The sequence below is a fragment of the Falco punctatus genome, assembly GCF_963210335.1.
Source record: "Falco punctatus genome assembly, chromosome: 4".
NCBI classification, from domain to species: domain Eukaryota; kingdom Metazoa; phylum Chordata; class Aves; order Falconiformes; family Falconidae; genus Falco; species Falco punctatus.
In genome coordinates, this window is record NC_137583.1 from 89,846,191 (window position 1) to 89,868,478 (window position 22,288).

Here is a 22,288-nt window from a genome sequence, read left to right on the forward strand (position 1 = left end):
GGCCGCGCTGCACGGGGAGCCTGAGAGGGTCTGTGCAAGGCAGGGGGGCGCAGCGTGTTTCCCACCACGCGCTCGTGCTTGCCCAGCACGGGGTCAGAGCCTTGCGGGTACCGTGGCGTCCTCTGGCCTGTCTGAAAAGGCCTGCCGGCATTGTCCCGCAACGCCTTCCCAGAGGGGACCGATTCCCATCCAGGCCACCTCAGGCTGCTTCTCCTCTTGCCAAGGATGCTGAGCTCTTCATGACTTTTAGGAAGGCCAAGTGACACCTCTGGGTCCTCCAAGTGCTGCCATGGCACAGGGAGTTCACGATGTCAAGAATAAAGCGAACGCAAATGCTCCAGCACGATGCTCAGCTTAGTGGGTGTCTCACCTTTGCCTGGCTGCCTTGGGCAAACACAGCAGCAGCTTCCACCCGGTAATTTTCCCCATCCCAAGGACGCACGCAAAGATCTCAGCTTGGAGTTGTTAGTAACACTAACAAGCTCCCTGGGCATTCAAATCAGGCAATTCCCTGCAGATCCTTGTGCGTTTCTTCCTGTCAGGCTTTCCTTCTTGGAGATCTGCTGTGTCACCACCATCGTCCCCCAGATGCTGTCCCCAGGATTCCTTGCCAACAGAACAATCCTTTGTGTTTCCTGCTGTTATTTTCCTGCTTCTTCCTGGCTATGACTGAGTTCCCGATCCTCTCAGCCATGGCCTTCAGTCATGGTGTCACCATACGCAAAGTGCTTGGCAAAAAGCACTGTCATGACAAAGGAAGTCTGCTCTCTGCCAGCGCGGGGAGTGTGGGCAGTGGGCTTTTTGGTCACCTCCTCCCAGGTGGCTCTGCTGTTGCCGCATCCCCTTTTGCACCAGGAAGGTTGTTGGCCATTTCTACTGCTCTACTGGGCCAGCATGAGCATGGCGTGTTGGGGTTGGGTTGACCTTGCCTGGCTGCAACGTCTCCCCCACTCTGCTCTATCACTCCCACTACTCACCAGGATGGAAAAATAAGAATGCTCATTGTTTATGGCAAGGACAGGGAAATTTTGACCCAGCAGTCGGTGTCACAGGCAAAACAGGCTCAGCTTGGAGAAATTAATTTCTCGCCAATCAAATCAGAGTAGGAGAATGAGAAATGAGAATACGTTTTAAAACACCTTCCCTGCAACACTTCCTTATGCCTGAGCTCACCTTCCCTCCTGACGTCCCTACTTCCTCCCCCAGAGGAACACAGGAGGATGTGCAATGGGTGCTGCAGTCAGTTCATAACTCATTCCCTCCGCCGCCTCTTCCTCCTCATGCTCTTTCCCTGCTGCGGTGTGGGGTCCCTCCCGTGGGAGACTGTCCTTCTCCAACCTCTCCAACACGAGTCCTTTCCATGGGCTGCAGTTCTTCACAAACCACTACAGCATGGATCCCCCATGGGGCCACAGATCTTGCCAGAAGCCTGCTCCATGATGGGCTCCTCTCCACAGGGCCACAGCTCCTGCCAGGAGCCTGCTCCATGATGGGATCTCCACGGGGTCACAGCTTCCTTCAGGGCACATCCACCTGCTGTGGCATGGCTTCCTCCATGGGCTGCAGGTGGATGTCTGCCCCACCCTTAACCTCCATGGGCTGCAGGGGGACAAGCTGCATCACCAGCTCATCAGGGACAACCTGTGTCATGAGCCACACATGAACCTGGAGCCACCCCTGCAGCCCCCCTGCTACCATAACCTTGCCCCATAAACCAAATACATTCCACTCCTCACCTCTGTGAATTAATTGTTTATCAATTAACAGTCATATATGCATTCTCAGACAGTCCACAATGCTCACAAACTTCCCCTTACACCAGCAGGCCACAGCCAGGGCACAGGACACTGTGCAGATCGCGTCCACAGAAGGATTACGCCATTGTGGTTGGTCATGCTTTTAGAGCATTTTCTTCCATTGGAAACAGATCTGACATCATTGCTACTGTGAACCACCGCAAGCCGAACAGAAGTTGATTGCAAATCAGCAGATAGTAGCAGCTGGGACATCCTGAGTTCTCAGGGTATAAATCAAGGCAATCAGCAGGGGAGTAAGAGAGGTGTAAAGAACAGCGACAGCTCCATCAGTAGGTGGTTTAAATCACCATCAAAAAACCCCAGAACCTCTGGCAGCAACGCCCTTAGTTTGGACTGTAAAACCTGCATGGATTCTGTACCGGTTTCCTCCATGTCCAAGATCTCCTCGGTTGGGCAGGCAAACCAGGGGGCATGCCAAGGGCCAGGAGCAGCGCTTTGGCGGTGCTGTGGCCAAATGGCCTCCTCGTCTGTATGGAGAAATGCCATCCCTCCCTCTTCTACAAGGACCATTGCAGGTGCTATCCTCATCAAGAAGGACCTCCAGCTTATTACAGGGTTTACTGTGATTGGGTTAGGAAGTGCAGCTGTGCTGCTGCAGGTGATGGTTCCTTGTAGCACAGCTAGGGAAAAAGGATTTCAGACATGCAAGTGAAATGCCCTGATAAAACATTGCCCTTCAGTCGTGGTCCCTGGCGAGGAGCAACTCCTCTTGGGTCCGCACAGGGAGGCAGGCAGCAGAGGTCCTCCTGCCACATGAGCCGGGCATTGCTGCTGCTCAACAGGCAGGGGCTGGGGATCTCTTCCACCCCACTAACATAGCCAGGCCCTGTTAGAACAGAAAGTCACAACTGAGACAGCCTGGGGGCAAGCCATTGCTTTGAATCCACAAGGAGAAGTGGTTTCTTGCTGGTACCTTTGTAACGTTGGCTCAGGCACACAATTACAAACTGGCTGCCCCGGCTTCACAGTCCACTTCCAGCGTGCTCCTGCTGCTGTGGGAAGGCCTCCTGCAGAGAGGTGTTTTGCCATAGACCGGGTCAGTACAAAGGAAACAGACCCCTAGTTAAAGAAGTGAGTTTAGCTTTACTTACATTTTAAAAAATAGAATAGGGAGTGAAACAAGTAGTAAGTGAAAGGATACAGCAAGAATAAAACAAGGCAATGCACCTAATCACTGCTGCCTATGACAGGCTACAGCGGTTAAGAAAGATACATCACCAATTGCCTTAATACTTTACCGTCATCCGGGTCCACAGTTGCTGGGAGCCCTGGTTACAGCGAGGATTTGGAGAGCCTGTCCCGGCATTTGGGAGGTCCTACACAGGGCATCCACTCGTAGGTGAGGTCTCCAAAGTCACTGTCAGAGGGTCCAGCTCTTATAGTGTTGAATAAACAAGATCGCCTGATTTCAAATATAGAGACATCTGGTTTCACTCTCCTCTCAGATCCCACCAAAGCCTGGCCAGGGCTACCAGGAGGAACCAAGGGAGCCTCCCTTACCTACTTGATTTTAACCACCGGTTTCCATACAAGGCCGTATATCTGGTTTCACAATCTTGGCCACCTGCCTCCAAGCAAGGAAGGATGCACTCCATCTTTGCAAATGATTATATTCTAAGCTACATCTTTCACTAATGATCATGCGTATTTTACCAATGATTGGATACGAAATACATATATATATATATGTATATATAACATTTGGTTGGCGTGTTCATCTAGATGTCAAAGTTGGCTCCTGGTCCCAGCCAGTCCCCAGTGAGGCCGGTGCGGCTGCAGGAGCTGACACAGCTGTGAAAGTTCATGTGCACAGGCTTGAGAGGCAGAGGGGAAAGGTTCAGCCCTTCGTCCTGCCTCAGCTGGGGACTGTGGTGGCAGCTACAGTGCATTACCAGGGAGCCCCTGGCAGGTTTGCAGACATTGGAGAGCAGAGGGCAGCCCACCGTCCCTCTGCCACGGCCTCGGCTGAGCAGCAGGACCCTGAAGGCCTTGTGGGAGCGGGGTTGTGAATGGGGGCTGCTGCGCTCACCAGCTGTTTTCTGCAGTCCCTGCCAGCTGTGTGAGCCAAGGGCCCTGGGTGAGAAGTGGCAGAGGAGCCCTGCTCCAGGAGCAGGAGGCAGTAAAATCGAGCAGCCCTTTGGCTTGCCTGGGTATAGCGGTTCTGGGGCCCAGGGTGGGACAAGCACCTGGCGCCTGTGGCTAATGTGGGCAGGTGAAGGGACACAGGGGGACTGCCTGTACAACGCAGAGCTGTGTGCCAGTGTCCTCCCCCTGCCCGAGCGCGGGAGCGTGCCTGTCCCTGTGCGGCTGGTTTCTGCAGCAGATGCTCTTTACAGAGATGTTTCTCTTCAGGTTCCTGCTCCACGGCCAGAGGGGAAGGGAGAGTGTGCGACACCTGGGTCCGGGCACCTCAGCGTGTGCCTGCTCCTCTCTCCTTCCAGACAGTCCCAGGAACAGGGCGGGCATGGGTGGGTGCAGGGGTGCCGGCTCCATCTCCTGCAGAGCCGGCTGCTGGCCTGTGCAGCTGCCTAGGGGGCCGATGCCAGGAGAAGATCACCAGGGATGCCATTCCCTCTGATGGACGGTACCTACACCACGAGGCTCTGGAGAGCGTTCTGGTGGTAGAGGCTGGGGGACAGGTGCAACGAGGCCTGCCTGGAGCAGCAGGGAGAGAGTTTTGCTCCACCCTCTGGGCTGTGGTTTGGAGGCCTCTTTGATCGGGCAGAGGCAGAGGCAGAGGTGAAGTTGCAAGCATCAGGTCCCTCCGGCTGGCAGGTGCCTGCACACCCCGTGAAGGGAGAGCGTGACATGGCCCTGATTGTGCTGGCAGCCCTGGCGGGACTGGCAGCCTTTGGTGAGATGCCGCTTCCAGGCTGGGGTGAACGAGGCAAGAGTTTGCGCAGCTGGTGGTGGAAGCACGGAGATGTCAGTCCTGACTGCCTGGGGGATCAGGGAGTGTTTCTGTAGGGAGAGCCGGGGCTGCAGGTGGGTATGGCAAATAATGTGGGAGATGTCAGGAGTAACGAGCATAAGAGGAAGGACAAGACTTTACCCTGCATTTGCGGGTACCGAGCATTCTTGAGTGTGCTGCTAATACAGCCCAAGCCCGAAAGAGGGAAGACGCTGGGGAGCGGAGCTGTGTGGCATCTGGGAGCTTCTCTCCTGGGTGTGCTGGAGAGAAGGTTACCGGCCTCTGCAGGGCTGTCTGTAAACCTCGGGGGACAAACAGAGAAGGCTAACTAGAGTCAAGGAGAGCTGAAATGCTGTACAGAGACAGGGCAAGGGCAGAGGACGTGGTGTGTCATATGGAGGAGCTTCGCTAGCAAGAAGATACAGTCAGAGGTGGGAGAAGGACAGCTCATGGCTGCTGCTGCTGAAGGAGACAGCAGCAGTTAACATAGCTCAGAGGCAGATACGGAGAGAAAGAGTGGCTGGAAAGACATGTGCGCTCTGCTGGAAAGCAGGATGATCTGGGCGGTGAGGAGTGGCAAGAAGCTGCAGAAAGAAGGGTGCAGGGACAAGCAGCTCAGCAGCTCAGAGGCTGGGAAAAGTGAGATGGAGAGCGGGGACAGTGAGCAAGCCCAGGAAGTGATAGATGGACTGGTGCACAGGCAAGCAAGGCTGAAAGATGTTTCTGGCTTTACAGGTCGTGCCCAAAAGGACTCTGTGCTCCAGTTCCCCGCAGAAATGACCATCCAGACGGGACACAGCACAGCTCTGCGCTGCAATTTCTCCACCAGTTCTGCCAATCCCTACATCTTCTGGTACCAGCAGCGTCAGACGCAGTCCCCGCAGATGCTGCTGCAGGGAGTGTACAAATGGAAACCGCAGGTGGATTCAGGGAGGTTCTCGTCTTCACTGTCTGTGGAGACCTCCCAGGTGGTTCTGCATGTGCGGGATGCTGAGCTCCAGGACAGCGCTGCCTATTTCTGTGCGCTGAGCCCACAGTGGTGCCCACAGCACGCAGCAGCGCATAGAAACATGGGCGGTGCTGTGAGGGGCAGATCCCTCCCTGCCACTGCTTGCCTGGAGCTCTGAGCTCAGCCTGCTCAGCAGCAGCACCTGGGGGCTGTGGTGAGGCTGGGCCTCTGCCTCCCCAGCCTGTACTGCTGTGAGGCACAGGCCTGTGTGACTTGTGCAGCTGCGTCTGGATCCAGGCTCTTTGATGATGAGAAGCGCTGGAGAAAGCACCGCAGAGTGGACGTTTCCATGGCCCTTCCAGATATCGAGCCTGTCCACATCTCAAGCCTATGTGTGGGGGATAATGTAAAGCTGGAGAACATCCCCTTTGCTGCAGCCACCCAAAGAATTCCCATGGTACCAGGAAAAGAAAGGAAAAGAAACATTAAATCCCTCAGTGGTAGCAGCTCCCGCCTGACCTTGGTGATCTCCTCAGGGGTCTGGGACCAGCCCCTGCCCTTGCAGAGGGAGCAGTTCCACAGTGACACACTCATGTGGCCGCAGAAGGGGTGTGTCTGGGACAAGCCAGACTCCCCTTGGGCCGCAGACACTGAGGCTGGGGCATCAGAAGTGATGTAGCAGTGAGCCTGTCTCTAGGCTCACGTGAAGGCAAATACCCTCTCGTGTAAAGGCAGAGAAAGGCAGGAGCAGCATTAATTTACAGAGCAGCTGAGCAAATGGTTTGGCTGCCCTGTGAATGCTCACGCATTCTTGTTATTTTTCCCCTCTTTTAATTGATGTGCTGGCCTTTGCTCGGCTGCTGTTTTGCCTGCAGGTGCGGGTGCGGTAATTGCCCGTAGCAAGAGGGAGCTGCCAGCAGCCTCCTCTGTGCGCCTTGAGCTGGCTGGCTTTATCCTGCAGACACAAAACAGGTTTTGCACATAACCATACCAGGGTAATGACAGTGCACGTGTTTCACCTAAGGCTGTGGTAGCGGACGGGCTGCAGGGATGCCTTCTGTGAGAAGCTGCCAGAAGCTGCCCCCATGCCAGAGCCATAGACAGAGCCAATGACAGCCGGCTCCAAGGCGGTCCTGCTGCTGGCCAAAGCAGAGCTGATCAGCAGCGCTGGCAGCGCCTCTCTGATAACATATGCAAGAAAGGGTAAAAGGTGCTGTGCATTGCCTGGGAGAGAAGAGTCAGAAAATGTGAGAGAAACAACTCGGCAGGCACCGAGGTCTTTGAGGAAGGAGGGGGAGCCGGTGCCTGAAGTGCCAGAGCAGATGCTCCCCTGCAGCCACGGAGAAGACAATGTTGACACAGCTTGTCTTCTGGCAGCCCGCGGAGGACCAGCTTTACAGGCCAGCCCAGGTTCCTGAAAGGCAAATGTCCCTGCTGGACAACCCCAGGCTCTAGGAGTTTTTGCGAGCTGAGTGGATGTGGGAGGAATATTTTCCCCCGCTGGATATGGAAAGCCTTCCCTGCTAAGGGATCGCGGCCTGTGATATGTAGCAGGGCACTCTGGAAGCCCACCCCAACTTGTAAGTAGCTCGTTTCCTGCTGGCTGCAAGGTTAGAAAGACTTTTGGAGACAACTCTTCTGCCTCTCCCCCCAACAGCCCCTTCCCAACTGTGTTACCGGTCACTGCTTTCATCTTGGGGTGATGGTGCAGATCGCCATGAATTAGGGTTACTTCTGGCCCAGTATCCAGCAGAGCCGTAACACGGTGAGTGCTGTGCTGGCTCCGCAGTGTCACAAGCAGAACTCAAGGGCTGTGTTCATTCCCGCCCCTGGCCAGCCCTGTCCCTGCCCCAGTGCTGAAGAGGGGACACCCCTTCCCTGGGCTGGTTTGCAGGTGAGGAGGGATGCCACCCCGTGTGCCCCCTGCTCTGTCTCTGCTTCACTATTGAATAATGGGCCATATACGATTTATTTAAAGAACATGTGCTCATGTTTGTCTGAGGAGACCCTTATTGTTAACTTGAGGGTGCACTAAATCCTTGAATGGGTGACACAGGGAGTGGGCTAATTGTCCAGGCATGAGATATGTTAATACTGTTAACTTGAAGATGTACTAAATCCTTGAATTTGTGACAGAGGGAATGTTGTGCTAATTGTCCAGGTGTGAAATATGTTAATGAGTTCATGGAAAGTTAATGAATAGACATGAGTGACTTGTATAAAGAAGGGGCTGAGAGGTTCCCTTGCTGTGCATGACTTTGGTGGAGCGATCCCCCATGCACCCACCGCTGCCAAATAAAGATAACCTGCGCTTGCTCATATATTGCTAGAGTGATTCTTTAAATCACTGTCCTTCCCCTGCAAAGGCATTTCCCACGGGGACCTGCCAGCTGCACCAAACGTTTTGCACCAGGAGCTGCTGGTTTGATTCCCAGTGGAAAGGCACCCGGACTCTGTAAATGGCCATTTCTTATCCCAGAGAATGTCACTGAAGAAAGAGATGGCAGTACAGATAATCCTGTGTCCTTCAGATGCTGGGAGCCCTAAGCTACGTGCTGTCAAATAGGCGGCTCCAGTCAGGGCACAGCACGCCACGCTCGTCCTGCCCATGAAAAGGTCACCCCTTCTTGGTCAGTCAAACTCTAAGACGATTGTCATGAAATAAAACAGCTCTATTCAGCATTTCTGCTGCGAAACAGAAGCCATGTTCACATGAGACCTTCCTGCTGCACTTCAGATACAGGCAAGGACACAAGGGCAGTGCAATCACTGGCACCAAGCAGAAGCTGCCTGAAAGCTCATCGGTTGCAATGGACGGGCTGAGTTTGTCCCCTGGCCAAGGGATCTGTGCAGAACAACACGGGCCTGAAGGCCAGGCTCTGCTTGTAGCAGGGCACAGCAGAGGCCAGGGCCTCCTCGGGATACCTGGATCACCAACTCCCTGACCTACGGTGATGTGGGGGTGAGGGTGATGGCACCCTGCTGGTTGTTTCCTTCATGTGAAGAAATGCCAGCTCTTGACCCTGCTCAGAGCAGCAGCTTTCACATCCTCCTTTCTTAGGGTGTAAACCAAGGTGTTGAGCAGAAGAGGAAGAACCACGCAGAGAACAGCCGCTACTCTGCCCAGTGACCTTTTCTAGGGGGCTCCCGTGTAGGTGAAGACACATGAGGCATAGAACCAGGCCACAGCAGTGAAATGAGAAGCGCAGCCTGAGACAGCTCAGTGCCCGTCTTCTGCACAGAAGAGCTGCAGCATGATTTAAATCTCCATTGGAAAGGACAGCCGCTGGCAGCAATGCCCTTAGTTTGAGGTCTAAAACTTGGGTGGATCCTGTGCCCCTTTTCTATCTTTCCATGGTCTCCGTTGGGCAAGCAAACTAGAGGTCGTGCCAAGAGCCAGTAGCAGCGCTCTGGCAGGGCTTTGGCAAAAGGCCTTACTTGCCAGGCACGCAACAGAAACGCCCTTATAATGGTGTTGGCCTTTTCATATTTTTGCTATGCTTGTATGTGCTTCATTAGCCATAATCCCCTCTCGGTGGAGGACAGGGATGTAGGGATTTCCATCCTTCCACTTGTACACTTTTGCCAAGACACTGGGATTTTCATGGAGGAAATAGGATATGAGACTGTGGTGGCTGACAAGAGACAATTCCATCTCCCAGAAGGGATGAGATTTACAGGTAAAGGGAATTCTAGGTATGTTCCCCCAGCACTGCAGCCAATTCCTGAGCACAAGGTCTGTGGTGGAGAGGAAGCCTGCATGGCTCTAGTAGCTCACTCAGCTGTTCAGAGTCCACGTTCTTGGGCTTCAGAAGCACAGAGGAAAACCTGGTTTGTGCAGCGGCAGAGGCCCTCGCCGTGAACCGGTGGTAAAGGATCCCTTCTCCAGGCATTCTTTGCATGCGGTTCAAAGCGGCCAGCCAGCACGCTTGCCTCAGCGGTGGTGGCCTGGAGCCCCGGGCAGCACAGGCCGCCAGGGGTTCTCCAGGTGGGTACTTGGAGGGATGGATGAAGCCTGGCTGTAAAGCAGAGGGCAACATGGTGCTGTGGGCTGTGGTTAGGCTGGGCGTGTGCCTCCCCAGCCTCTGTGCCAGTGAGGAAAGCTGTAGAGATTGGTATGGGGGTGACTTTTTCAGCCAAGTCCAAGCCCAGGGGCTTGGAACACAGGAGTGAACCCTCAGCAGAAGGATCCTACTTGTCTTGCTCCTAGGCTCCCCCCAGCATCCACCGAGAGTTGCCGTTGGAGAGAAGGGTTCTAGGCAGGAGGCATGATCGTGCTCGTGACTTATTTCCTGGCCAAATGAGCCCAAGGAGGGAAGATCCCCTCCTTGCCTTGCACCTGGGGGTTGGCTGAACCCTGAGCCTGCAATCTCACCCTGTTCAGATGCATGGATCAGCCTTTGGCAGCTTATAGAAAGCGAGGTGGAGCATGAGCCCAGTGCCAAAGCTGACAAACGGATAGATACGGCGGACACGGAGCCAGGCAATGCTGAAATACCTTTCTGGCTTGACAGATCACAGGCAGAAGGAATTTACGCTGCACTTCCACCAGAAGCGACCATGCAGGTAGGACGCACCAGAAGAGGATTGTTCTCCAAAGGCCTGAGCCATGATCGAGCACTTCCTCCGGGGAGAGGCACCTTTCAGCTTCTGGGTGGCGCTGGGACCGTGCTGTAGACACAGGTTGTAGGTCAGGCAGCTGGGGAGGCAGGGGATGCCTGGTGGCCAGTGGCTGAAGGTGAGTCAGCAGTGTGCCCGTGTGGCAAAGCACACCTACTGCGCTCTGAGATGCCAACGAAAGCGGAGCCAGCACAGGCAGGGAAGTGATCCTTCTCCTCTCTTTGGCGCTCCTGGGACCATGCCTGGGCTCCTGCGTTCAGCCTGGGGCTCCTCGGTGTGCAGGAAAGGTACAGGCGTGTTGGAGGGAGTCCAGCGGGAGGCCCCAAGGCAGGCAGGGAGCTTGAGGACATGATGCACTCAGAGCCTGAGCGAACGAGGCCTTAGCAAAAGAAGGCTCCAAGGGAGACCTTAGGGGTGTCCACAGCTACGTGCTCTGAGCACGTGGAGAAGACGAAGCCAGGCTCTTCTCCAAGTGCACGGTGCCGGTAGGCCGCGAGGCCACAGACACAGTTTGGAACCTGCGGAATTCTACTGACGTGTGAGAACCTTATTTTCCAGTTCTTTTTGACCCTGAAAAAGCTCAAGGACTGGAATGCACTGTCCATAAATGTTGTGCAGGCTCTGGCCTTGGACGTTTTCAAGACTCGTCTGGACACAGCCCTGACCGGCCCTGTCCAACCTACATCATGCTATGGGGAGAGCAGAAACAGTTTGGCAGGTTTGTTTGATGGGACTGGAAGTAAGGGCAGGACAGCTGGAGATCCAGCTGGTTTGGAGGAAAGGGAAATTGGCAGGGTTACGGTCATCTGGAGAGGCTGCGTGGTGTTGGGTGAGCTTTGCAGAAGCTGATTTGTAAGAGGGGTTGAGCAGCGGGGCACAAAGCTTCATGTGTTGCTTCCTCGAGTACCGATCTTCTTTTGCATAGAAGGAGAAAGTCCACAGTGCCTGTGGGGCTGAGTGGGACAGTTGGTGTCTGCAGGGCTTGGGGGTGTTGAAGATGATGTTTGTAAGAGCTGCAGCCTTGGGCTGTGCTGACAGGAGCTTGGCGCTGGGCACCGTGAAGGCGCTAGGACAGGCCAACCCCACCAAGGCCTTGTGCTGTGAGAGAGAGGGCACAGGCATCAGGGAGGGAGAGACTCCCACGACATTGCATGGGAGGATGTGTCAGAGAGGTTGGTCCCCAGCTGCAGGCCTATCGCCCCTCCACCCTGGCAAGGCAGAAGCTGCTGAGTGCAGGAGCAACAGGGGCCACTGCTGGAGGAGGCAGGAGCACAGCACAGGCATTTCAGGCATGCTAAGAACAAGAATTCTCTCCTCCCTTTCTCGTTCTGGGTTCCCCTGGCAGAGTCATTTCTGGCAGCTCTGCTCTCTCAGAGCTCCTGGTGGGGACGCGGGCGTTCTTTGAGTCGCTCTCACACATGCAGGACGATCCATCTCAGCATGGTCCTTGCGTATCTCGTCATCGCTGACTTCCTGAGGCAACCGCTGGGTAAGCCTTGGCTTTGACTGACGGTACGATTCCTCGTCTGCTCTGGTACCAGCAGAAGAAAGGCTAAGCCCCACAGCACGTCTCGTAGCAGGCAGCGGGTACTCCCAGGCAGAGCGGCCATTTCACCACGTTGCTGAACAGCACAGGGAAATAGAGCGTCCTGCAGCCAGCGCAAGTCGAGGTCTCGGCCAGTGCCGTGCACCTCGCTGCTGTGCAAGACACCCTGGCACAGGGAGATGCTCCGGCTGTGCAAGGAGCCAGGGGAGGGAGGGGACGTGCCTGTGCAAGGCTGAGCTTGGGGGAAGGGGCCCTCAGGTGTCCCCGGGCAGCGCTCCTTCCCCCGTCCACCCAGAGCTCTGCGGGCCAAGACCCTCTCCCAGGGAGGGCCGGTGTCAGTGGCCTGAGAGGCAGCAGAAGGCGGTGAAAGAATCTGAGGTCCCCGTGCCTTCACTGTGGCTTACCTGAGTATTCTGCCCAATGGCTCTGCTGAGGCGACAGGCAATGCAGGAGATCAGCGCAGTTTCTGCATTGGTGCCTTGCTGCTGCTCTTGGCTTTCTGGTTTCCCTGCGGCACATTGCTTCTTCAGGTATTCCTGCAGGCCTGTCTCTTAGAGCAGCTGCTCGAGGATGCGTCCCTCACAGGTCAGAGCTCAAGGTAAGAGCAAAGGTACATAAGTAACATGCCACGTGGCAATGCTCCTTCCTGGAACTACATGATGACAAGGATTTTGGAAAACCCTCCGGCTGCTGTGTGTTGGGACCCTGAGGAAGCCTCTTCTCAGTGCGCTCTGTCCGCCCCTGGAGCCTTTCTCATGCCCTACCTTGTGTGCTGCCCTCAGCCCTGCCTCATCTCTTCTGCAGCGGGACCATGCTGTACAAGTCTATCCAAGAGCTGAATGGGGGAGCAGACCAGCAGGCAGAGGTGGGCAACATGTCCTCCAGGAGAAGAGCTGGCCTGGGGGAAAGCTGCTTCCTGCCTGGGGGAAGGCCAGGCAGCACAGAGCGGCTGTGGGGGCTTGGGCACTGGGTGCCGTCGTCTGTGGCCTGGCCAGGCTGACTTCAGCATCAGCCTGTGAGTCGCCTTAGCCCTGCCCATGCGTGCAACTGCCGTGCTGTGCAGGGAACTGTTTCTGGGATAGAGGGTGTACAGGTGACCTGCCCTTGCTATCCTTGCCCTTGGGTGCAGGCCATGGACCATCATTATGGGGACAGGTGGGAGGAGGGGGAGGAGGAGGAGAATGTCTTGGGCTCTTGTAAATGCTTTTTCCTCACTCTAGCCCCAATCCTGCTTCCTTTGGAGCATCTTCAAATGACCACGGTGACTGGAAGACGTGCCTGAGCACTGGAGGAAAGCCAGTGTTGCTCCTTCCTTCAAGAAAGGAAGAAGGAGAATCCAAGGAACCACAGGCTTTTCAGCCTCACCTAAGTCTCTGTGAAGGGGATGGAGCAGGTAATCCCAGAAAGCCTGATTAATGCAGGCATGATAGCGATGAGAAAGCCACCATGAGTAGTCAGTATGGCTTCACCAAGGGGAACTCATGCCTGACCAAGCTGGTAAGCTTCTGCGATGAAGAGGCTGGCTTGGGAGATGATGGGAGAGCAGTGGATCTCATCTGGCTCCACTTGAGCAAGGCCTTTGATGCCGTCCTCATTAAAGAAGCCATTGACATAGAGCGCTGCATGAGCAGACGGTGAGGTGGATTGAAAACTCTCTGAATGTCCAGGCCCAGCGGGGGCCGGTCAGTGGCGCAAAACTGAGTCACAGGCCACTGAGTAGTGGGTGTTCCATGGATCAATAGTGGGCCCTGTTCAACCCCTTCTTTAATGATCTCTAGGATGGAACAGAGCGTGCCCGCAGCAGGGTTGTAGAGCACCCCAAGCTGGGAGGAGTGGCTGCTGTTCCAGCGGGTCTGGCCACTGTCCACAGGGACCACACCAGGCTGGAGAAATGGGCTGATGGGAACCTCATGCAGTTCAACAAGGGAAAGGGAAAAACTCCCGTCCTTGGAAGAACAGCAGCACGCTCCAGGGCAGCCCGGGGTCACCCATAGAGAGCAGTCCTGTGCAGAGAACAAACTAGGCTTCTGGTAGACACCAAGCTGGCCATGAGCCAGTACTGTGCCCCTGTGCCAAGGAGTTCCAAGGGAATCCTCGGCTGCCTCAGACAAAGCATTGCCAAGAGGTCAAGAGAGGCGATTGCTCCCCTTTTCTCGGCACTGCTGGGCAACAGGTGGAGTGGCATCTTCTCCCATACTTTGTTGATCCCCAAAGTGGTGACAAAAGGGATCAAGAAGAGGTGAGTAGCAAAGGGCCTGGACTAGCAGGCTCCAGGAGTTGTGAGCAGTGGTGCAAAGCCCAGCAGGCAGACAATAGCAGGGCCTCTCAGGGACAGGCAGCAGGACCCACACTCCAATGTTTTCATGAATGCCAGGGGAAATGGAAAGGAGGACGCTCGCCACAAGTTTAGGGATGAAAGCCAACCACAGGAACAGACGGTACCTCTGTGGAGCCAAAATTGTTCCCAGCAGGGGCAGGATCTACCTGCTCAAAGGAAACAGAGAAGAGGGACTGCACTCGGGAAGTGCTCTGCAACAGAAGCCGAGGCAATGAAGAACTGCTGGAACACGGGGAGGCGTGCTTAAGCAACAGGCCAACAGCAACAACAAGAACTGGAATGGATGTGCCTGGACGTTTCTGCAGTACCAACCTGAGCGAGCCTGTCCAAGGCTGGACTGACTGTGACCTCGCGTAACCTCATGCAGTGGGCATTGTTGCAAGCAGGGGTGGATCTCGATGAGCTCTGGCGGTCCGTTGTGCCCAACACTGCGCTTCCCCAACACCCCTGCTCAGCCTGAGCCCCGCACGCCCCTGGGCACACGCGTCCTCACGCTGCCTTTGCCTGCACAGGACTCTGCGGCCCAGGGCTGGGCTGCAGAGGCAGCAGAAGGCAGGCTCTGAGGCTGCTCCCCGGCACCCGCAGGGCAGCGGGGGCTGCCGCTTCCAGCCGCGGAGCGGGGAGGCAGCTCTGGAAGCTGCTCCATCTCCCGGGCCGAGGCCCCGCTGCTGCCCCACGCTGCTGCGAGCCCCCGAGCGGCGCCGGCGCCGGGCTCAGCCCCGGGGCGGAGCTGGCGGCGGCGCGGAGCAGAGGAGGCGGCGGAGAGGAGGCGCCGCGGCCGCCGCCCAGAGCCGGGGCTGGCGCGGGGCAGCGAGGCGCGGGCGGCGGAGCGGCGGCATGCGGCGGGGCCGGGGCGCAGGGCTGGCGGGGCTGGCCGCGCTGCTGCTGGGTGCGCGGGGCTGGCGGCGGGGGGCGGGCCGGGGCTCGGCCTGCGGGGGCCCCCGCGGGGCTGCCGTCCCCTCGGGCTTCTGCACGGAGCCCTGCCGCCGCGCCGGGCTCGCGTCCCTCCCTCCCTCTGCTGCCATCCCGCCTTCCCTCCGGAAACTCGCCGTGCTCTCGCTGTCCAGCCCTGCCCGCTGCCTCCTTCCCTCCGCCTTCTGCCGCGGAGCGCCTGCAGCCGCTCCTTCCCCGCTGCTGCTTCCCCCCGGGCTCCTTCCCTTTGCTCCTTCCCCGCTGCTGCTTCCCCCCGGGCTCCTTCCCTTTGCTCCTTCCCCGCTGCTGCTTCCCCCCGGGCTCCTTCCCTTTGCTCCTGCCCCGCTGCTGCTTCCCCCCGGGCTCCTTCCCTTTGCTCCTTCCCCGCTGCTGCTTCCCCTCGGGCTCCTTCCCCGCTGCTGCTTCCCCTCGGGCTCCTTCCCCGCTGCTGCTTCCCCCCGGGCTCCTTCCCCGCTGCTGCTTCCCCCCGGGCTCCTTCCCCGCTGCTGCTTCCCCCCGGGCTCCTTCCCTTTGCTCCTTCCCCGCTGCTGCTTCCCCTCGGGCTCCTTCCCTTTGTCCCTGTTTTTCTCCAGTGACTCCACCTGTCACTCTCGCGTTCCTTTGTCTGCCAGCCGTTAACGGACACCTCCGTTAATGCACCTGTAGACATCCTCTGGGAACTCTTCTGCCCCCCATGCCCGAATGTTCCTGGCTGGGATTTGCCATGGCGAACGGCAGGCGGGGCTGGGCACAAAGCAGGTTTTGAGGATTCCCCCTTCTTTTTCTCCTCGGCAGTGGCTGTGGGCAGAGCCCAGGTGCAGCAGGAGCCGTCGGCAGAGACCACCGAGGACACCGGCATCGCCATCAGCTGCTCACACCCCAGCATAGGGACAGGAGACATGATACTGTGGTACCGCCAGCTCCCGGGCCGAGGCCCCGCATTCATCACGAGCGGTTACAAAGGGTCCAGAGAGGTGCAGGACCCTCCGGGGCGGCTGTCGGTGGCGGCAGACCGCCGGTCCAGCGCCCTGTGGCTCGCCCGGCCCCGGCGCAGGGACGCGGCGGTGTATTACTGCGCCGTGGGAGACACGGGGCTCGGAGCCGGGGCTGCGGCCGGGCACGAACCTCCGCTGCCGGGGCCGGGCGTGTGTGTCGGGGGCGGGGGGACGGCCCCGGCCGGGCCCGCCAGGGGGCGCTGCCGCCTCGCCCCGCCCGGCCCCGCCAGGGGGCGCTGCCGCCTCGCCTCGCCCCGCCCGGCCCCGGGCGCTTCCCGCCACCGCCTGCGGCACCGGCCCCGGGATCAGCGGGTGCCCCTTGCAGTCGCTGCCCGGGCTCAGCACCTCTCCTCGTTGAGGGCTGCTGCGCATCGGTGCTCCGAGGCAGCAAACAACCGCGCTTGGGCCGCGCTGCACGGGGAGCCTGAGAGGGTCTGTGCAAGGCAGGGGGGCGCAGCGTGTTTCCCACCACGCGCTCGTGCTTGCCCAGCACGGGGTCAGAGCCTTGCGGGTACCGTGGCGTCCTCTGGCCTGTCTGAAAAGGCCTGCCGGCATTGTCCCGCAACGCCTTCCCAGAGGGGACCGATTCCCATCCAGGCCACCTCAGGCTGCTTCTCCTCTTGCCAAGGATGCTGAGCTCTTCATGACTTTTAGGAAGGCCAAGTGACACCTCTGGGTCCTCCAAGTGCTGCCATGGCACAGGGAGTTCACGATGTCAAGAATAAAGCGAACGCAAATGCTCCAGCACGATGCTCAGCTTAGTGGGTGTCTCACCTTTGCCTGGCTGCCTTGGGCAAACACAGCAGCAGCTTCCACCCGGTAATTTTCCCCATCCCAAGGACGCACGCAAAGATCTCAGCTTGGAGTTGTTAGTAACACTAACAAGCTCCCTGGGCATTCAAATCAGGCAATTCCCTGCAGATCCTTGTGCGTTTCTTCCTGTCAGGCTTTCCTTCTTGGAGATCTGCTGTGTCACCACCATCGTCCCCCAGATGCTGTCCCCAGGATTCCTTGCCAACAGAACAATCCTTTGTGTTTCCTGCTGTTATTTTCCTGCTTCTTCCTGGCTATGACTGAGTTCCCGATCCTCTCAGCCATGGCCTTCAGTCATGGTGTCACCATACGCAAAGTGCTTGGCAAAAAGCACTGTCATGACAAAGAAAGTCTTCTCCCTGCCAGCGCGGGGAGTGTGGGCAGTGGGCTTTTTGGTCACCTCCTCCCAGGTGGCTCTGCTGTTGCCGCATCCCCTTTTGCACCAGGAAGGTTGTTGGCCATTTCTACTGCTCTACTGGGCCAGCATGAGCATGGCGTGTTGGGGTTGGGTTGACCTTGCCTGGCTGCAACGTCTCCCCCACTCTGCTCTATCACTCCCACTACTCACCAGGATGGAAAAATAAGAATGCTCATTGTTTATGGCAAGGACAGGGAAATTTTGACCCAGCAGTCGGTGTCACAGGCAAAACAGGCTCAGCTTGGAGAAATTAATTTCTCGCCAATCAAATCAGAGTAGGAGAATGAGAAATGAGAATACGTTTTAAAACACCTTCCCTGCAACACTTCCTTATGCCTGAGCTCACCTTCCCTCCTGACGTCCCTACTTCCTCCCCCAGAGGAACACAGGAGGATGTGCAATGGGTGCTGCAGTCAGTTCATAACTCATTCCCTCCGCCGCCTCTTCCTCCTCATGCTCTTTCCCTACTGCGGTGTGGGGTCCCTCCCGTGGGAGACTGTCCTTCTCCAACCTCTCCAACACGAGTCCTTTCCATGGGCTGCAGTTCTTCACAAACTGCTACAGCATGGATCCCCCGTGGGGCCACAGCTCCTGCCAGGAGCCTGCTCCATGATGGGATCTCCACGGGGTCACAGCTTCCTTCAGGGCACATCCACCTGCTGTGGCATGGCTTCCTCCATGGGCTGCAGGTGGATGTCTGCCCCACCCTTAACCTCCATGGGCTGCAGGGGGACAAGCTGCATCACCAGCTCATCAGGGACAACCTGTGTCATGAGCCACACATGAACCTGGAGCCACCCCTGCAGCCCCCCTGCTACCACAACCTTGCCCCATAAACCAAATACATTCCACTCCTCACCTCTGTGAATTAATTGTTTATCAATTAACAGTCATATATGCATTCTCAGACAGTCCACAATGCTCACAAACTTCCCCTTACACCAGCAGGCCACAGCCAGGGCACAGGACACTGTGCAGATCGCGTCCACAGAAGGATTACGCCATTGTGGTTGGTCATGCTTTTAGAGCATTTTCTTCCATTGGAAACAGATCTGACATCATTGCTACTGTGAACCACCGCAAGCCGGACAGAAGTTGATTGCAAATCAGCAGATAGTAGCAGCTGGGACATCCTGAGTTCTCAGGGTATAAATCAAGGCAATCAGCAGGGGAGTAAGAGAGGTGTAAAGAACAGCGACAGCTCCATCAGTAGGTGGTTTAAATCACCATCAAAAAACCCCAGAACCTCTGGCAGCAACGCCCTTAGTTTGGACTGTAAAACCTGCATGGATTCTGTACCAGTTTCCTCCATGTCCAAGATCTCCTCGGTTGGGCAGGCAAACCAGGGGGCATGCCAAGGGCCAGGAGCAGCGCTTTGGCGGTGCTGTGGCCAAATGGCCTCCTCGTCTGTATGGAGAAATGCCATCCCTCCCTCTTCTACAAGGACCATTGCAGGTGCTATCCTCATCAAGAAGGACCTCCAGCTTATTACAGGGTTTACTGTGATTGGGTTAGGAAGTGCAGCTGTGCTGCTGCAGGTGATGGTTCCTTGTAGCACAGCTAGGGAAAAAGGATTTCAGACATGCAAGTGAAATGCCCTGATAAAACATTGCCCTTCAGTCGTGGTCCCTGGCGAGGAGCGACTCCTCTTGGGTCTGCACAGGGAGGCAGGCAGCAGAGGTCCTCCTGCCACATGAGCCGGGCATTGCTGCTGCTCAACAGGCAGGGGCTGGGGATCTCTTCCACCCCACTAACATAGCCAGGCCCTGTTAGAACAGAAAGTCACAACTGAGACAGCCTGGGGGCAAGCCATTGCTTTGAATCCACAAGGAGAAGTGGTTTCTTGCTGGTACCTTTGTAACGTTGGCTCAGGCACACAATTACAAACTGGCTGCCCCGGCTTCACAGTCCACTTCCAGCGTGCTCCTGCTGCTGTGGGAAGGCCTCCTGCAGAGAGGTGTTTTGCCATAGACCGGGTCAGTACAAAGGAAACAGACCCCTAGTTAAAGAAGTGAGTTTAGCTTTACTTACATTTTAAAAAATAGAATAGGGAGTGAAACAAGTAGTAAGTGAAAGGATACAGCAAGAATAAAACAAGGCAATGCACCTAATCACTGCTGCCTATGACAGGCTACAGCGGTTAAGAAAGATACATCACCAATTGCCTTAATACTTTACCGTCATCCGGGTCCACAGTTGCTGGGAGCCCTGGTTACAGCGAGGATTTGGAGAGCCTGTCCCGGCATTTGGGAGGTCCTACACAGGGCATCCACTCGTAGGTGAGGTCTCCAAAGTCACTGTCAGAGGGTCCAGCTCTTATAGTGTTGAATAAACAAGATCGCCTGATTTCAAATATAGAGACATCTGGTTTCACTCTCCTCTCAGATCCCACCAAAGCCTGGCCAGGGCTACCAGGAGGAACCAAGGGAGCCTCCCTTACCTACTTGATTTTAACCACCGGTTTCCATACAAGGCCGTATATCTGGTTTCACAATCTTGGCCACCTGCCTCCAAGCAAGGAAGGATGCACTCCATCTTTGCAAATGATTATATTCTAAGCTACATCTTTCACTAATGATCATGCGTATTTTACCAATGATTGGATACGAAATACATATATATATATATGTATATATAACATTTGGTTGGCGTGTTCATCTAGATGTCAAAGTTGGCTCCTGGTCCCAGCCATTCCCCAGTGAGGCCGGTGCGGCTGCAGGAGCTGACACAGCTGTGAAAGTTCATGTGCACAGGCTTGAGAGGCAGAGGGGAAAGGTTCAGCCCTTCGTCCTGCCTCAGCTGGGGACTGTGGTGGCAGCTACAGTGCATTACCAGGGAGCCCCTGGCAGGTTTGCAGACATTGGAGAGCAGAGGGCAGCCCACCGTCCCTCTGCCACGGCCTCGGCTGAGCAGCAGGACCCTGAAGGCCTTGTGGGAGCGGGGTTGTGAATGGGGGCTGCTGCGCTCACCAGCTGTTTTCTGCAGTCCCTGCCAGCTGTGTGAGCCAAGGGCCCTGGGTGAGAAGTGGCAGAGGAGCCCTGCTCCAGGAGCAGGAGGCAGTAAAATCGAGCAGCCCTTTGGCTTGCCTGGGTATAGCGGTTCTGGGGCCCAGGGTGGGACAAGCACCTGGCGCCTGTGGCTAATGTGGGCAGGTGAAGGGACACAGGGGGACTGCCTGTACAACGCAGAGCTGTGTGCCAGTGTCCTCCCCCTGCCCGAGCGCGGGAGCGTGCCTGTCCCTGTGCGGCTGGTTTCTGCAGCAGATGCTCTTTACAGAGATGTTTCTCTTCAGGTTCCTGCTCCACGGCCAGAGGGGAAGGGAGAGTGTGCGACACCTGGGTCCGGGCACCTCAGCGTGTGCCTGCTCCTCTCTCCTTCCAGACAGTCCCAGGAACAGGGCGGGCATGGGTGGGTGCAGGGGTGCCGGCTCCATCTCCTGCAGAGCCGGCTGCTGGCCTGTGCAGCTGCCTAGGGGGCCGATGCCAGGAGAAGATCACCAGGGATGCCATTCCCTCTGATGGACGGTACCTACACCACGAGGCTCTGGAGAGCGTTCTGGTGGTAGAGGCTGGGGGACAGGTGCAACGAGGCCTGCCTGGAGCAGCAGGGAGAGAGTTTTGCTCCACCCTCTGGGCTGTGGTTTGGAGGCCTCTTTGATCGGGCAGAGGCAGAGGCAGAGGTGAAGTTGCAAGCATCAGGTCCCTCCGGCTGGCAGGTGCCTGCACACCCCGTGAAGGGAGAGCGTGACATGGCCCTGATTGTGCTGGCAGCCCTGGCGGGACTGGCAGCCTTTGGTGAGATGCCGCTTCCAGGCTGGGGTGAACGAGGCAAGAGTTTGCGCAGCTGGTGGTGGAAGCACGGAGATGTCAGTCCTGACTGCCTGGGGGATCAGGGAGTGTTTCTGTAGGGAGAGCCGGGGCTGCAGGTGGGTATGGCAAATAATGTGGGAGATGTCAGGAGTAACGAGCATAAGAGGAAGGACAAGACTTTACCCTGCATTTGCGGGTACCGAGCATTCTTGAGTGTGCTGCTAATACAGCCCAAGCCCGAAAGAGGGAAGACGCTGGGGAGCGGAGCTGTGTGGCATCTGGGAGCTTCTCTCCTGGGTGTGCTGGAGAGAAGGTTACCGGCCTCTGCAGGGCTGTCTGTAAACCTCGGGGGACAAACAGAGAAGGCTAACTAGAGTCAAGGAGAGCTGAAATGCTGTACAGAGACAGGGCAAGGGCAGAGGACGTGGTGTGTCATATGGAGGAGCTTCGCTAGCAAGAAGATACAGTCAGAGGTGGGAGAAGGACAGCTCATGGCTGCTGCTGCTGAAGGAGACAGCAGCAGTTAACATAGCTCAGAGGCAGATACGGAGAGAAAGAGTGGCTGGAAAGACATGTGCGCTCTGCTGGAAAGCAGGATGATCTGGGCGGTGAGGAGTGGCAAGAAGCTGCAGAAAGAAGGGTGCAGGGACAAGCAGCTCAGCAGCTCAGAGGCTGGGAAAAGTGAGATGGAGAGCGGGGACAGTGAGCAAGCCCAGGAAGTGATAGATGGACTGGTGCACAGGCAAGCAAGGCTGAAAGATGTTTCTGGCTTTACAGGTCGTGCCCAAAAGGACTCTGTGCTCCAGTTCCCCGCAGAAATGACCATCCAGACGGGACACAGCACAGCTCTGCGCTGCAATTTCTCCACCAGTTCTGCCAATCCCTACATCTTCTGGTACCAGCAGCGTCAGACGCAGTCCCCGCAGATGCTGCTGCAGGGAGTGTACAAATGGAAACCGCAGGTGGATTCAGGGAGGTTCTCGTCTTCACTGTCTGTGGAGACCTCCCAGGTGGTTCTGCATGTGCGGGATGCTGAGCTCCAGGACAGCGCTGCCTATTTCTGTGCGCTGAGCCCACAGTGGTGCCCACAGCACGCAGCAGCGCATAGAAACATGGGCGGTGCTGTGAGGGGCAGATCCCTCCCTGCCACTGCTTGCCTG

General features: G+C 56.8%; 1 protein-coding gene and 1 long non-coding RNA gene across 2 annotated transcripts; one reads left to right on the forward strand and one right to left on the reverse strand.

Moving 5' to 3' along the window:
• Window positions 1-451: 451 nt before the first annotated feature.
• LOC308062402 lies at window positions 452-20,657 on the reverse strand. Its single transcript, XR_013927560.1, has 2 exons — window positions 17,831-20,657; window positions 452-1,338 (listed from the first exon to the last, which is right to left on the reverse strand). It is a non-coding gene; the product is annotated as an uncharacterized lncRNA (long non-coding RNA).
• Window positions 13,290-17,331, forward strand: LOC308063677 (uncharacterized protein; the record flags this gene model as incomplete). Its single annotated transcript, XM_080386978.1, has 4 exons — window positions 13,290-13,477; window positions 14,058-14,122; window positions 14,746-15,070; window positions 15,889-17,331. 4 exons carry the CDS (start codon window positions 13,290-13,292, stop codon window positions 16,514-16,516), a joined length of 1,206 nt encoding a protein of 401 aa, XP_080243104.1. The 3' UTR covers window positions 16,517-17,331.
• Window positions 20,658-22,288: the final 1,631 nt, after the last annotated feature.